Source organism: Drosophila sechellia, chromosome 2R, assembly GCF_004382195.2.
Source record: "Drosophila sechellia strain sech25 chromosome 2R, ASM438219v1, whole genome shotgun sequence".
Lineage (NCBI taxonomy): Eukaryota > Metazoa > Arthropoda > Insecta > Diptera > Drosophilidae > Drosophila > Drosophila sechellia.
The window spans coordinates 18,063,827-18,081,077 of NC_045950.1; the positions used below are offsets into that span (position 1 = coordinate 18,063,827).

The 17,251-nt window shown below is 43.6% G+C and overlaps 2 protein-coding genes across 2 annotated transcripts; both read right to left on the reverse strand.

The window, feature by feature from the left end:
- Positions 1–1,061: 1,061 nt before the first annotated feature.
- Positions 1,062–2,323, reverse strand: LOC6615468 (serine/threonine-protein phosphatase alpha-2 isoform). The gene has a single exon (XM_002039812.2). It carries the CDS (start codon positions 2,195–2,197, stop codon positions 1,163–1,165), a length of 1,035 nt encoding a protein of 344 aa, XP_002039848.1. The 5' UTR covers positions 2,198–2,323; the 3' UTR covers positions 1,062–1,162.
- A 12,189-nt stretch (positions 2,324–14,512) lies between these two features.
- LOC6615469 lies at positions 14,513–17,000 on the reverse strand. The gene is given in 3 exon segments (XM_032715755.1): positions 14,513–16,598; positions 16,600–16,874; positions 16,932–17,000. Coding segments are annotated over 2 exon segments (1,260 nt in total). The 5' UTR covers positions 16,815–16,874; positions 16,932–17,000; the 3' UTR covers positions 14,513–15,553.
- Between the last annotated feature and the right edge of the window lie 251 nt (positions 17,001–17,251).

The following is a 17,251-nucleotide window of genomic DNA, read 5'->3' on the forward strand; positions in this document are numbered from 1 at the left end:
AGTGGGAAAAACAAATCTGGAAAGTGCGAAAAGGTAGGCCGCACTTTGATCAATATTGAATCAACATCAAAGGGATTCGATTTCGGAAAAATTCCAGTGACTGTGTTGCACACTTTTGGGTTACCTTTGCCATTCATAACTTACACGGGCCATAAAATATTTAACAAAATCGTTACACAATTGATATAAATGGGATAGAATGGTTCGATAAATCTATGTACAAAAAATTACAAATTAATTACAATTCAAAATGGCCGCAGGCAGACGCAATTATGTGATTTATGCGCCGGCTGTGCATCAGAAATCACGCATACGCCTCGTACGCCGCCCTCATTTTGCCAATGCCTTTGGCCATTGCAATTGAACACATAATAAATATTTATGCAGACAGTTGCTTGTTTTTCTACACACACACACACACACGCGCGCGCTGTGCGTAATTACACAAACGCACCCACACTCGGATGGTATTTGTGTTTTCCCAGATTATTAAAGTTATTTTCTTTGGCCGCCCCCGCCCGCAGTTTCACCTGCTGGCACTTTTCCTTGCCTTGGAACCTTTTGTTTATGTTTACACACATGAATGTATAAATTACGATGCCAGGTTTTTGTAAACAAAACGAGTTTTGCCTGCGGGCCGACAGAACGGAGCCCCCGCCTCTGGGCCACCGGCTTCTCCCGTTGGCCACATTTAAATATTTGCGCACGGAATTATTTTCCCTGGCATAAAGTGTGGCCAGGTAGACGTTTTACAAAGTCAAACAAAAGCTGCCACCGCCACCTCATCCGCCTGCCGAGCTGTTAACCTCTGACCCCGCCTCTTGTATTCCCCCTTGTCAAAACGATTTGTGTCCCCCGTTTCCAGCCCGTCGTCTTTTCCCCACCCACTGGGTCATTGGGAATTTTAATTAAATTTAAATGAAGATTTATTGCACTTTTCTTTGGGGGCTGCCCGACCTTCAATTGTCCTTCGATTAAGCCGCAATTGAAAGCAAAGTAATCGATTCAAAACAAGAGCAATAAAATATAAAAAAACAAAATATTTTAAATATACCTCCAAAAATACGTAATTCATGTGTTTTATAAAATTGGTTCACAATATTTGTCCATTATTACTAACTCCCTTACATATAAAGGCAGTGAAGGATTTGAACAATCAAACCTAAAAGAGTCTCTTCTCCCTCATGGAGGGCGGTGGTCCATTGGTCGCTGTAGATCCACTATCCGACTCAAAGCCCGTGGGTCGCGAAAAGGGTCTCGGACGGATGATGACGAAGTGGCAGACCAGTTTGGCGTCCACCACCAGAACAGCCCCGCAGTTATCGAAGATGTCGCAGTAGTTCGGGGCCGAAAAGATGGTGACCAACTGGCGGTCAGCGAAGAACTCGTAGCCATCCTCGACCACTTGGTGGGCGCGGACTATAAGGTTGAACTTGTGCTGCATGAGGAAACCCTCCACTATGTTGGCGCCAAAGGTGAAGCTTACACCTCGATCGTTTGACGCCCACGTACCAGTGGTCTCATCCGGATCCGACCAGAGCAAATCGCACAGTAGCCCATCGCTGGGCACATCGGTGGGGCGATTCAGCCGGCGGATGTCGTCCAAGTTATTCAGATCCGGACTCAGTCCGCCGTGGACGCAGAAGATGCGATCGGCTATGATGGCGGCCACTGGCATGCACTCATAGCAATCGACAAAGGAGCGCCACAATTTGATGCTATATCGTCGCTTGCACTCGTCGAAAAACCCATATACACGATTCAAATCCGCCGATTCATGATTGCCGCGCAGCAGGAAGAAAGTCTCCGGATAGCGAAGCTTATAGGCCAACAGCAGGGATAAAGTTTCGATGGAGCAGTGACCCCGATCCACGTAATCCCCAAGGAACAGGTAGTTTGAAAGCGGTGGCACACCGCACTGCTGAAAAATCCTCAATAGATCCTTGAACTGACCGTGCAGATCCCCGCAGATCTTTACCGGAGCACTCAGTTCCAGGAGCATTGGCTGGGATAGAAACAGTTCCCGACTCGCCTGGCATATATATGTGATGGTGGCCTCGGTTAGATTCCCGGCCCTCCGGTTTCCAACCGCCAGCGTCTTCAGCTGACCGATAATAACGTCCAATTGGGTCATTCGATTCTTTTCCTCCTTGGAGCTCTCCTTACCAGTTGATAAAACGGTCGAACGACGAGACATAGTTTGCTTAATTTTGAACTGCGGATGAAGTTTTGGTTTTAAAATGCTCACTTTCGTTGGAAATATGTCGATTTTCGTCTGGTAACTTTTCTCACAGAAAGGAAGCACAAAACAAATGGTACAACGTTATCAAAGCCTTCCCATCCTTTTGTAACTTAGGCAAAATATATTCGAAAATCAAAACAATCACTTCGTGTAGTCTTTTCTTAAAGCTTAAGTAGTTAACTGGGATTTGTTATAAAACTGCACTTTAAAACTTGATTGTTTCGGGTTAGTTTTCACTCCATTTACTTTAACATTTTGTTTCTCTTTCCTATATTCCGACTTCTCTTCGATCCACTTTGGCACTATCTTTTGCCCCTCGACCGTTTCAATTATCAGACACTTGGCATAAATTTGGCAAAAACAAAAAGACGGAAAACATTAAAATGTTCGCTTTCGATAACAGAGCAAAAGCGCCGCAAAGTTGCTTGTTTACTCGCTGTTGACCCTTGAACCGCGTGGGCGGAGCCACCCACTCACCCTTTGGCCACTTTTGGCCACGAATCGGGGACCCAGCTGCATTTTGGCTACTCGTAATCCCGATTCACAGGGCTTCCTGCACTTGTAATGCGGCTTAAAAGAGTGAGCGGGAGCGAGGAGCTTTTTGATAGCATTTCGGGCCATCTAGGGTTTTAAGTTCCCGCTCGAAAAAATCCTTTATTTCGCAGCCCAACGCTTTCCTGCAGTTCTCGGAGCGCATTTTGAATACATTTTTGAATCAGTGTCGACACTGTTTGCTTTTTATGTCACTCTTTTTTGGACCCAGCTCTCAGATCTCAGTTTGGACCCAGCTCCTTGTGTCCCCCATCGCCGCCCTTTTTGGGTTTTATGCGATTTGTGTACTTCCGGCTGTAGTGGCTCCGCCCGGGACTCATGTGTGTTTTACCACTCGGGCTACCTAAAAACCACTGGCAACTTTGAAGCCCACCGACCCATTTGTCCCGCCCAGAATGTATTTAATTGCAAGCGGCGCTCAAATAGGATTTGTGCATTGTTTTCTGTGGTGGATTTAATGCATGGACCGGGGAAAAACCCATTTCCTCGCCCGCTCCCGGGTTTGTTTGCATTTTTTCCTCAGCCACCATTCGGAATCTATTTTAATGTCAGTTTAATTCAATGCCCCAGCGGTTCTCTAATGCGCTACGGGAGCTTTGAAGGGTTCCCTTGTGCGGCAAATGTAATTAAATTGTGGCCAAAGTGGGATAATCCCCATCGTTCTTTTAGATATGGGTACTTAGGGCATATATGGGACTATGTGATATGGTTTTAGAAGCAACATAGAGGTTTAAAATCACACAAGCGATATGGAAAATGCAATGAACGCAATTTCAAATATTACTGTTGATCCAACCTAGTTTTTAGAAAGACGACTATTATTTAAGTGGAAAACCCTCTTTTCGTTTCCATCTAAATACCAATTTCAAGGAATTTCAACTCAATCGCCTCGAACAGCTTTCAACCGTCTCTCGAAATCTGAAGCAGTCAAAGGCGCTTGGCTTATTTCCGTTTCCGCTTGCTGCCATATTTTCCGACCCCCTCCGCAAAGCAGCTCCCCGTTCTTACCTCAGTAATGCAATTTTCGACTCGCAAAAAAAGAAGAAAAGCAAAATCGCACGCTTGAATTTGGATTTGAAAAGGGGGAAATGCTGGGTGGAGTGCAAAAGGGTGTGTGGTTAGGTCAGCAGAACTGCTTCCCAGCTGCTGTTGTCGCTGCCTTTGTTGCGGCCATCCCATTGTGTCGCCGGAAATATTCAATTTTCAATTTTCATTTCGCTGGCCAGAAAAAATTGGCAAGCGAAAACAAAGGACGTGAACAGAGAGCAGAGCGAGAAAATCTGCTAAGCGCATCCAGCGAGAGGCAGGAGGTACATCAAAAAGGAATGCCGAATGGAAGAAATCAATTCAATTATTACGTTTTCATTGGATTTTCCTCTCTGCTCAATGCATTGTACTGTGCGGAGTTATGAAGGTGTGCTGCAAAGTTGCTGTCAGAGCGACTTAATCCTAATGAAACGTGCAACACGGATGCACAGCACACTTTTTATACCAGTTGCTGCCACATTAAGGACACAAACTATCAGCTGACCGGCGGTGACATTGTCATCGCAACACAATTAAGCGCTCAACGGGTGGCCCAGGGTAAATATAAATTTATTGAAATATTATTTATGACTTGGAAAATTGCTGGAAGCCGCCTTTAATCCTCGTTACTTACCAGCCAAGTTCCCTGCTGGGCTTGCCTCGCTTATCGTTTGTTTTGGCCATTTTCCAGGGTCATTAGCTGATGGCAGTGATGATGATGAAGATGCTGAACTGAACAGAACGAGAGGCGACCAATTCTTGGGGAGTGGGGAACAAGTCCTTGGGGGTCGCAGCTCCAGCTGCGCGTCAGACCACATTGAAATTGGTTTTTGAAAACATTTTGTAATATTATCGTATTTAATAAGTAAAATTCTTAAGTTGCCAGCTAGTTTATGGCACCAGCCAATTTGTTATTTGACGACAGGCACCAAAAATTAAATACCTAAAAATTGACAGCAGAATAGGTAATTTAAGCCAAACAAGTTTTAAGTTTTATTTCGCAAACGCTGTTGGTTTTGTTTAAGGAACCTCAACTTTAAGCACTTCCGCAAGCTGGCCTGCTCAGAATAAACTATCAAGTGGAAGACCTGCAGTTGAGCCGTAATGACCCGTCCTTTAGCATCGGTAAACATTAAGGAGAGCTCTTAAAGTAGTCAATTGAACCGCATTCCAACAGCTCGCTGACAGCCTCAGGGAAATATCTCCAAGCCACGCTGGACCACTTATTAAATTGGCCCGAAGCTTAAAGCCGAATGGCCGGAATATGGGGAGCAGAGTCTGAAGACAGGAGCTTGTTTTAATTAAAATTTTAATTTAATTCCTTCCGGTTTTACATTTTTTCCTCCTTGTTTTATTGCACACACATCAAACGGGATGGAAGCGCTGCGGGGGCCAGCCAGACGTCAAGTGGCCGAAATTAAAATCTGCTGCAAGCACTTGACACTTGGGTGAAGTCGGGGACTCGTTATCAAACTGCAAACTACATAAGTGACAAAAATTACGCATACGCACTGTGGCCCGGCTGCGAAAATAACACGTATGATGAAAGCAACCAGGGCGCCATATATTGAAGTGTGCCTGTGTGTGGGTGTGGACGCTCATTAACACTTCGTCGAGTGGTGTGGCCCCAACTTGAAGTTTGTTTTTGAGAGGAAAATACGAACTGAAAGATGAGCTCAGACCGCGAAAGAGAGTGTATGTGTGTGTGGGCAAACAGTAAATCACTGAAAATAGCTGGCAAAATAAATTCCACAAAGATTTAGTAAGACATAGACACAGCTAGCGTCCTTCCACTCTTTTCTCCTCCATCACATTTCACACTTTGCGCCTGCCGCCAGGGAATACAGTGGAGCCTCGGTAAAACTTATTTAAAATAGTTGCTTGCCCAGAAAACAATTGTTTTGCAGACCAGCATTTAAGCAACGTTTGTATGGCTTTCTTAAATAAACTTAACATTTATGAAGTCTGCATTTCGACTAAAGCACATCTGACTGTAGCCGCCGCTCGAAAGGTTTTGCCTACTTTTCGGCCTCACTCGGTGTGGCTGACTTTTAGCAGTCGCTTGACACATGCAGCTGCACAGACGCAAACACAAACTGTGAGTGAGACACAGACATAGACAGTGAGTCCTCCGTGAGATACCCTTTTTGGCTGGCAGAATTTACCAAAGACACCGAGTGCCAGGCACTTGACGTTGACGAGCCTGTGGATAAGATGCTCCTGGCTCGGCAAAAATAAGACGTGGAATGGGACAGCCAGTTGAGTAGGATGATTTCGGGCCTGGCAGCGATAAGCGAGCGGATAATGATGTACTGGAGCTGCAATCCACCGAGAGTCGACAGTCATTGAGCACGCGGCGTATGAGTAATGTGCCATGTTAGTTAGTAGGTTAGTTAGGTTGGTTGGTTGGTTGGTTGGCTGCTCTACTCCTTGGATGGCAGAGCGAAGGACCAGGCTCTGGCCTTTGACCAGAAAGAATGATGCAATTTCCAGACCACAATTTACCATTTTAATGGCCTTGGCAGACGGACCAGCGGGCAGGACATTGCCGTTTCAATGATGCACTTAGCACAGCCATCTCTTTCTGACTTTCTGCCCCTCTCTCACTCACTGCATTTTTTGAGCTTATGCATGTGAGAAATTTAGAGTAAAGCACCTCATTAAATTGAAAAATGTCCACAATTTGCAGGACATTATGTCCGCAACTAATGCATGTCCTTCGAAAAGTAGTTCATGTCTTTATTCGGTCTACATATCTGACTTTGTCTGCCACGCTCTCTCTCTCTCTCTCTCTCTCTCTCTCTGACCGAACAAATTGTTTAACTTCTCCACTTTTAAATCTCTTTTGGTCTGAACGAGCTCAATCTATACGGATGTGCATGTGTATAAATTTGCAGTGTTAATGCAATTTTAAGCTGCTTTATTAATGATTTTCTCTTTGGTTTACCTTGCCGCTTTCCGAACCGATTGCAGCAGTGCTACTGTGGGTGAAAATCATAATAAAAATACATATATAATTCGCAGCCATTAAGGCACTCCAATATTTTCATTAGCAGTAAGTCTAATTGATTTTTATATTTATGGCATACTTAAACATTATCAGCAAAATAAATAAATGTATACAAATTTCTGTTATGTGTTTAATACTATAATACCATAAAAAAGTTGCATTGAATATAAGATTGAAGAACTTGCGAGGCAAATGAAAAAATTGAGTGAATCGATCGCCCATACCAATAAATCTTGAACCACTGTGCTTATGTGGCCTGTCATGAAGCGAAAGTTATTGGTGCAAAAATCCTGAGCGCAAAAGGATTTTTTCCCGCTTTCGTGCTTGTTTGTTGCAGGACGTACGCAAGTACGAATGTGGATATATATGTATGTGTGTGGGGGCAGGCAATAGTGTCAATGCATCGATAACCCGAGAACAAGGACGAAAACAACAACAACGAGCGCCAGCTGTCAAAGGATCAGAGGGCATCGGGATGGTGGACGGAGGGCTCAGCTGGAGGGAGTGGATCCGGAGCCACTGCAGCCGGAGTCGGAAAACGAGCTCCGTCGGCTTTCTGCATTTACTCGCATGCATTATTGAGCATTAACCTCATTTCACGCAGTCAATTTACGGCATTAAATTCTCGTCTGGCCGGATCTACTCACATTCTGCTCCGGAGCAGGGCGATGGCGTAAGGATTTAACGAGCTGTCGGGATATCCAGAGCACCACCCATACCGCCAGCCCATCCCAACTAAGCCCGTTGATGATGATGATTTTACAAAACTAATTCGGTTTTGATTAGCCCGAAAACAGCGGCTGCCGCGGGGGGAGCTCCATTTCTCCCGAGGGAAAAGTCCTGGGACTTAACGGTTATTGAAAGTACCTTAACTTACCGTTGGCTGATAATAAGTAGCCAACGCAGAGGAATGGCGCCCAAGAAATTGAAAACACTTGAGGTGCAAGCAGCGCAAATAGCCCGACTAAATGAGCTTATAAAAATCCAAGAGGATATCCCAAAATTGGAAGCTGAACTAAAAAACAAGTAGAAAATGCGGTAAGAAGGCGGAAAAAACGAAGAAGGAGGGAAACTAAGAGGTTGACAGCATCCTTAGTTCTATTTTGGCCTATCTCGTTTGTGCCATTGTAAGTGGATAATTAAAGAAATGCCAGAGCCACAGACCAGAAAGAGAGAAAGAAACAATAAAAACAGAGTTAGAGCGAAAGAGGCAGGCGATGAAATTCAGAAAGAGAAAGCACTAAAGCCAGAAGGGGACAGCAGCAAGCAAGGAGTCTCTTTATGCTCTATAATGTGTGTGGAGGCTATTAAAAGCTTCTAAACGTTTGCTAAAAATGCTAGTATAATTCACCACTCCAGACAACAGAAGTGTGAGAAGAAGGCTTAGACGGAGACGGGGATAGTGCTTCAGAAAGAGACGCAGCACAGGCCAGAACGTGGCACCGTTTAAGTAGCCTTAGTAACAGCTACCAGCTGTACCAGTCGCAGCGCGGGAAAACCCAGTACCCTTGTCCACATATATTGTATAAGCTGCTTTTCTATTGTCTCACTTAATTTACTCAGCGAAAAATAGAGATAAGGGCTCACGGAGCAGGGAACAGCTGCTCCTTGAGACCTGTTTTCTTCTGTTGACTTATACGGAATATTTAAAGATTGTTAGGGAATTTTGATAAAAAAAAAAGAATTCAATATTTTACTGCCTTACATTTACTATCTACTTACGTTTTTATCTATCCACCTCATAAGCGTGGGGATAACCAGTTATGTGGCCCCCATTTTCATGTGCTCATTTTTTAATTGCCATATGCTACAGAGATAGGAAAAATCGCCCCAGCTAATGGCCAATTGTCCGGGCAACAACATTTGGCTGGCGTTAATGGCCGTGGCCAACACCCGGGCACCCATAAAAAGGACTCAGTCAGAGACACTTCAATTGCAGCTTGGCATGGGGGAGATGGGGATACGGTGACCTGTGACCCTTCCGTTGCTCGGGTCACCGATTCGAATAGCACCCTCCTGAAACCTTTGGCATTTTGGTTATGTTCCATTCAAAGCAATTAAGTTATCGCCGTGGACTTTTTGCCAGGCAATCGCAATTGCCATCGCCATCAATCATCGTTTAACGGCGCAGATGAAAATAAAACGGCGAGCTTATGAGCGGAGCAACACCTCCAGTTCGGGATGCATAATTCATGGGGGAAATGGGAAAACTTTGACTTTGGCGCGTGACTAAACGAGAAATGCAATGAACACAATGCAAAAGGCCAAAAACTGTTGCCAACAAATGAGCTAGCAGCCAGCAAGGATAAAGGATAAACAGCAGTAGCGGCAGCAGCAGCAGCAGCAGCCAGTGAAACAAAACAGGGCAGCATCTAGGACACTAAGTATGATTTATGCGGCGAGTCTCGCCATGGCAGTCAAATTGAAATTTACACCAGAACCTTGGCAACATGCCCCGTGAGCTGGGCTCAAATGAGTTGCAATTCTTGCTGGGATTGTCGCCTCGCACATAAGAAGATATATATGCTGCACTGTGCGTACACTCGAAAGAAATATGAAGGCTAGCGATTTGTTATAGGTTCTAAAATGGTTTTAGACGTGTTTTTGAAGTGGAACACGTGAAAAGAAGATACTTTGCAATAAACGAAAAGAAGCATCTTCTACTCAGGTCTGTTCTTTTATCTTTTGTATTGGATACCTTACTCTAAGTGTACTGACAAAGTGAGACACAGATACAGATCATTATAAGCAGCAAATCTGTTGTCCCTAGGGACATGTGCTGGAGATTGGCTGGGGATTCGACCCTATCCTTCGCCGGAATCCTTTTATTTTCCTGCTCCTGGGGCTGCCAGTTGCACTTCAATTTTCGTTTGTTTCGCCGGATTATCAGCCAAGCTGAAGCATGAAAATTTAATAATCCATTTGGCCCGGTTGCAGGCGAGGTCCTGCAGCCAGGACCTCCAGTAGCTGCAGCTCCTTGGAGACGCTCGACGGCAACGCCATGATAAATTCTATTTAATTTCTGGGCGAGAGATTGAAAAGGAATTCCTGGCGGATTTTGTGATCTGATTGGGAAGCAGAGTGATTTGGGGCATGTGAAACAGATTCTGGCAAAAATCCTTTAAAATTAATTGACTGCCTTGCCGAGCACAACTGTACCCTGTTTTATTTACCAGTTAAGCGACCACAGCAATCCTGCAAAAGAGTTAAAAGCCCAATCATGTACTAACAAAACCCCAAAAACTAAACTAGTTCACCCCACACCACCCACCACCATTCAACGTGTCATTTAACATTTTGGCTAATAGTCCGCACATTGTTTCGAGCTGTGGACTCTGGACTGAAGCGAAAATTGCCAAATGGGGAAGAAAGAAAATAGCCAAAATAGCAGCTAAAACTTATTTCATATCAAAGGGTGTCGAGCGGGGAACACGGCGATGGGGGACATTAAAACCACGCCAATTTTGGTCAACATGCTGAATGAACTGCAAAATCAACTCGCTTCAAAATGTGGTCGGTCAGCAGTGTGTTTATATATGTGTGTATATCGGTGTATACACATTAGTGTGTGTGTGCGTGTGTGATTGGTGCATCAACGCCAATAGCACACAACTAAAAATCAGTTTGCGCGATATTACGTATACGCGGCGTGCAACGCTAAACGAGAATTAACATTTAAATGCCGCATCTATATTGTTACAGGTTTTTGTTTGAACAGTTGAATGTACAGGGAATTGTTATACATATAAGCTGGCGTTCATGACGAAATTTTCATGTTTTATACGGGCTATACGGCAACGATACAATTGGGGAAAATTACGGTAATCTCCCGACACAAATAAATACAAAATGATTCGGTGTATTCGTGGGTATCAAATTTGCGGCTGAAGAATATTTAGACGAGAAAGTGATTTAAGTATGGCAATAGCTAATAGTAAATTTAATGTTTAACACTTATAATAATAGGAAAAGGAAATCTTAACAACATATGCAATTTATGACAGCTAATTTGATTTTATAGCTCAGTTTTGCCTTTAAATTTCTAACAAATTCCCTCTCCAATCGCGATAGTAAACATTATTATATTTCGCCCAAGTTGACTTAGTTACCCAGCTACTCACTTCGGAAATTCCTTTATCCGTTTCCCGTTTTCATACCCTGTCGTTTTTCAGTTGTCCTTTTTAGTTGACTTTGTGTTAACTAAACTTATTAAAGTATGCTTGACATTCACTGATTCTGATTCAGATTGTCAGCTCTGTTTGTATTTGCCTTGTTCATTGTCAGTTGGCCTGTGCCCCACCTATATATGATAAAATATTTCACATCTTGTCAGGTTCAGATCCAGGTTCGGCTTTGGCTTTGGCTGCAGGAACTAGACGACAAATTGTCGCTGGAACAAAACTTCGTTTGCCTTTCAACTCGGCAACCAAATCCTTGACAGGCTTTCACCAGCCCCCCATCCCTTCAGTCGCCCCCCTTTTCCATTGCATTTGATTCAATTTGCGCAGAGCAAAAGTAAATCAACAAAAAAAAGGGGAGAGGAAAATAGGAAAAATAGGAAATGTTCGTATTCCATAAATTTGCTGGCACTTCAATCTCTATGGCCTCCATCCTGCCCCCCTCCCTTCACTCTCTGTTGTTTCATGCTCTTTTTATAAAATTTAACATTCCGTTCTAGGTTCCATGGACTTTATTTTTTTTTTTTAGTTTATATATCCTTTTTCTGTTGGTTGTGCCAAGTTTTTGCGGCTTCATTGTCAGTTCCTCCATGTCCTGGTTCTTCTCCATTTCTTCCAACTGCCATTGCATTACGTTCCCCATCCATTCCATTCCCCTTCCCCCTGCCGCGTCTCTTGTGTTTTTAATAATGCATAATTTGTTTTATAACTAGGTTCGGCTCCCCCATAGCAGATCTCTCTCTCACTGTCTCTCTCTCTCTCTCTCTCTCTGTCTATGATTCCCATTTTATCTTTGCTGTATATTGTGCATATTATATATGTGGGGAAGGAAAAAATATTTTAATCAAAGTGAAAACAAAGCATTCCATTGTTGAAAATCTATTATAAAATGCTCCGCTTTGTTGGCGATTTTTTCTGGGCTTGGCTCATTTTCTAAAAAGCCCCCGGAGGGTGAGAAAAATGGAGCTGGATAAGTGAGAAGCTCCAACTGCTGGACAACTTTTGTCCAAGCGAGCTGAATAATGCAGTTAAAGTGGGAAATTTGATACTGGGCAATGGGGCCATTGACATAAGCTGAATCTTTTTAAAAGATTTGAAAATTTTCGACCACCCAAATTATATTTTCAAAAGCTCGAAGGTATACATGTAGTTCAGTTACCTGCGACAAGATATTACCAAATTATGGTTTAAACTTTATGAAGGCTGTTCCTGATATTCCAAATCCCTTTTCCCTTTTCCCCCCAGGGGCACACTTAGAATGTCATTAAACTGCCTGGCAATTTGGTTTTCGGCCACAGTGTGGAAAGGTTTTCCTTTTTTGTCGGTTTGTTGTCGTTTGGGAGCAGGAAAACCTCATAAAAGCCCGAAGTGAGACATAATAATAAAGCACCAGAAGACAATTCAGCTCGTAAAAATACAAAATAAATGTTATAAATGTAGCCATAAAAATTACAACAAAAACAAAGGTGGAGCCCCCTGTTTTTTGCTTGCCACCTTTGTCAGCGTAAAATATTTTTAACTGATTGATACGCGCGGGGTGGTGGGTTGTAGGTCACACGTACAAGTGGGTCTCAATGTGTGCGAGTGTGAGTGTGTGTATGTTGCGTGACAAAAACACACACACACACACATATACAATCGCACGCAGGTAGCGGGACATTAGGGTGAAGTGAATAAAAGAGGGGCGAGGGAGTGGGAGACACTGACGAGTGACGCCGAAAAAGAGGCAAACACTCACACGCAGACGGAGAAGCGCGAAAACAAATGAGAAAAAATATGTTACAAAGTGTCGCACATGACACACACTCACTCACACCCGCAAACGCAAACACTCTCGTCCACATGCACAGCACCTTTTGGCTTTAAAAAAAAAGTGACCTGTTAAATCACAAATATATCAACATTTTGTTTATTCAAACCAAACATTGGTCGATGTTTTTGATAATTTTTTATTAAGACTAAAAGATTAAAACCCCTTTTATTATATAAGATATTAAAGTTAAAATTGAGAAGTAATTTAGACTTAATAAAAACTTACTTATCTGAGCAATGATCGTAGTGCAATCACCAAAATAAAAAGTTTATGAATATGTGCAAAATCTTTGAGAGGTAAATCTCTAATCTCTAATTCATCCATTTCTCTCAGTGCACTGGCTGAGTTGTACACCTACAGGAGCATGCCACTTGTTCGCCTCGTCATGTCCTGGCATCAAGTTTTTCATTGTCTGGCTTCGAGCGTTGTGCCATTTTTACTTTGGCTTTCACGGAGAAAGGGGGTACGTAAAAATAAAGGTTGGAAAGGGGGGTGAAAGTTAGGGGAGGGGTGAACCCGTTCGAGGGTCGGTGTGGGTTTTTGGGTTGGTGCCGCTTTTGTGTCATCCTCGTCGACGCATTCGTGTCAAATTTATTTCGCCTCTCGTGTTTTTTTTTGCTTTGTATTTTAGTGTAATTTTGTTGATTACAACGTTGTTGCCTTTCTGCTTTCCATTCAGTGTGTGTGTGTGGGTTTGACATCGTTGAGTGTGTAATTTATTTGGAGTGATCCCGAATTATACATGCATGTGCCTTGCGTAACTGCCAAAGATATGGCCAGAGATATGCCAAGAGTGTACTTTAATTTGGGCTTACATTTTGAAACAACTTGACCCAGTTTGGCACTGATTGTTGTGTGTTTCAAGAAATAGTGGCAGCTAATAAGCAAACAATAACTACCAAATATTATTATGCAGAACACAAGGCATTAATATATTTATAAATTTACAAATTAAACATCTTACGAAAATACGTTGATTTTATATGAAAACACAAAAGCAGAGAGGCGAGCCCAGAAAAGTATGCTACACTTTCGTTCGCATTCCACCTCTATCACGCTGTCCTTTTATTATTATTATTTCTTGGCCCTCGGCTAACGATTTTAGGGCCACATTATTACTTTTTATGACGGCACAAGGGAAAGTCATGTTTCGAGCTTGTTAATATAAAAATTGCGGTGGAACCCCCGCGTTCTGGCACTCCTCGGGCTAAACTCAACGCCAAAATGTCTAATGAAATCTAATAAATTAAAGAGATTTATTCAAAAGCCGTTTGCCCGTGGCTCTGCTCCCTTATTTTCCGCTCAACCATATATTTTCCTTACAAATATATATTTATGTATATATAGATTTGGCTTCCCTTCTCCCCCCCATCCGCCCAATTTCTTGGTTGGCATAAGAAGCATTAGTTCACACTGGACGAAGGGAAATCATTGGTTTTTCACCAGAGTGTAAATTCTTTGAATAACAAGAGCAATGGGATAAGTTTTCCCCCTTTCTTGTCACACTCCATTGTCTTCTGTTGTGCATGAACCCTAAGGAACGTAAAACAGATAAAAGATATCGGATAAGAGGGTGAAGTGCTCCCGAAACAATCAAAACTTAAAACTTAAATCAAAGTCAATGCTTCGATAAAATGTTTTATTTTATCACTCAGCCAAATTAAATTGAAATTGCTCTAATGCTCCTTTATTTTGACCGACTCTTTGCCTTTGCGTGCATAAAAGTTTAATTGACTTTCAATGTTTTTTCGGCAATGGAAGTAAAAGAAATAAACACCATTAGATGGCGAAAAACGAAAGCGAACTGTGGCTATAAATCGGTTGGCAAAACTGTGCCAAAGTCAGTTGAAAAATTTAATCAACCTTGTTGTGACAATCCTGGAGAGGATTTGCAGGTGTGTTGTTCGTCCCTGGAGCCACTTAACTATAAATCTTGTGCCTCTTTAGGAGGTGCAAAATTGTATACATAAAATACTTCTACGTAGTCGCATTCGTTGATGTAATGTTTTAAAAATGATTTATGGATCCGCATCCCCATCTTGCCAGGAAGGAGCAAGGACGAAAGCAGGGCGGCAGGAAGCATGGGCATGTGTGAGGATCGGAGAGGGCGCTCAAGGAGCCGGTTCAGGACCCGGCACCTCAAGTGCTCGGCCAGCCATGCAATTACATATATCAAGGAATGGGAATGGGTCTCACTGCGATGTGGCCCGTTGGCCGGAGAATATGGAGGCTTCCCTTGTTATTTTTGTGCATGTTACAGAAGGGGCGAATGCATAAATTATTTAAAATTACCCGGTAGCGGCAGATGGCTTTTCAGTTCCCGTGGAGCAGACTCAGTCTTGTAAAGTGCGTGTTATATTGAACAAATATTATTTGGAGTGCAATAAATAGATGATAAATGTCTTAAAGGCGACCCGAGAGCTCCTGCAGAAAGTTAATCAAAGCGTTTGAGAAATGGGCTCATCCTGGCAAAGGAACTGCATAGTTGTCGAGGTTTACCGTCGCGAAGAAGAGCAACTTTCCTCGGTCTTTAATAAACAAAGGGCGCCTCGGCTACATTAATCATGACTTACAATATTTTCCTGCATTCTTAACCTTTAACGTGCTCTTAAACCCATAACTACTTCTCTAAACTTGCAAGCTAATGTACTGATAAGATTCCATTTGTTTTGTATTAATTAAGTAAGGGAGTGTTCATAGCTTAACAATCAATGAATAATTAACATTGCTTTCTAATGCTTGGGTTTTGTGATAACTTCCAAACCGATAAAGATTTCCTTCTCGGCAACCAAAGCAGATTTCTTGAGCATATAGTGCAGATGCAGGAGACAGCAGAACGCGAAGGCGATGCGAAACAGGAGTCGTTTGTTGGGAGTAACCAATCCCAGGACTAACAGCCTTCTTTGGAAGAAGCTGCTTCTTACGCTCTGACCAAAACTGTCGGTATCCTGCAGCTTCCAGCGGAAGTCCTTCCGCTGCAACCAGCCATGCGTGGCCAGGACCCCTTCGAACTGAAGCAATCGCGCCACATGCATCCAGGAGGTGTCCTGCGGAGCACCAGTAGTGGCCACCAGCTCGTCGAGGGTGTGCAGCAGAGAGCGCAGCGTGTTGACGATGACCGCGATCTGAAAGATGCGCCGCCATACGCCACTGGAAAAAGTGTAGATGGAGCTCAGGTTGTAGAGAACGATGAGAACCAACTGGGGGCTCAGGCAATCTATGCATTGCCGGGTGACCTTGACATAGGATCGATGCAACCGCTGCAGCGAAATCTGGCGCCTCTGTAGCCTTCTGACCGCTCGGTAATCCGATCGCAGGATCTCCAAACAGAGCCTCTCGTCAATGGCCGCCATTTCACTGTTCACCAGCTCGAAGGACTTTAGCAGCAGGGCGAGCACAATGCTAATCAGATGCGAGGTGACGTCTATCACCCAAATGGCCAGTGAAATAGGCACTACGAAGAGCACAATGAAGAGCGCTTTCCAGGCGGCGTTTGTAGGGCCCAGCAGTCCCTTGTAGAACAACCGAAAGACAAGCAGCTTGAGCACCAACTGGAAGGCCACAAACCAGGACAGCTCCACCTTTCGCCTGCAGAGCCGATGGAGCTGCGGCAAAAGTCGCATGATTCGGTTTATCACCCGTCTCCGCTCCTCGATGACTTCTCTTGGCTGGATTAACAGCCAGCAGGAGAATCCCACTAGCTGGAGATGCAGCATCAGGGGATAGGGATCCAGGAGTGCCAGCGTGAAGAAGAAGGCGCACCAAAGCCTCGTCAATATACGTCAATCGCAGCTCGTTGCAGGACTCATCGTAGCGAAGGCGCATCAATCCCAGGTAATAGAACTGCGCCAGGTAGAAGCGCAGCAGGAGGAGCACGTGCCTGCTGATGTAACGGTTGCTCAGGCGAAGCGAATGCCACAGGGCCATCGTTGAAATGGATCTACCGACTGAATGCCGCGAAAGGATACGACTGTTTCCCAATAGAATGGCCATCGTTAGGTGCGTAATGCCGCCATAATGATCTTCTGATGACCACCAGTTAGCTATATGGCACTGAAATGGACAGAAGCAATTTTTATAGATTGATATAAGCATTATTAAAAAATTTACTCTTAGGTTTTCTCGATGTGCTTTTCATATTTTATTCTTTTTCGCAATAAACACTTGCTGCAAGTGCGCTGAAAATGAGAACTTTTTGAGGGGCCATGGCAACCGACTTTGTACATTAGCCGGAAAACAAAAGCGTGCTCGATGGCTTCATGGCCAAGCACATTTCAGTTAGATGTACTCCGGAATTCTTGCACTTCATCAACACAATTTGTTATGCAATTAATTTGAGTGGCAAAAAGTGAGGAACTTGGTTTGAAGGCGCCAAATGGAGAAATGGCTGATGGCGAGCGGCGGCGGGAGTTGGATGTGAAGTCTGGTAA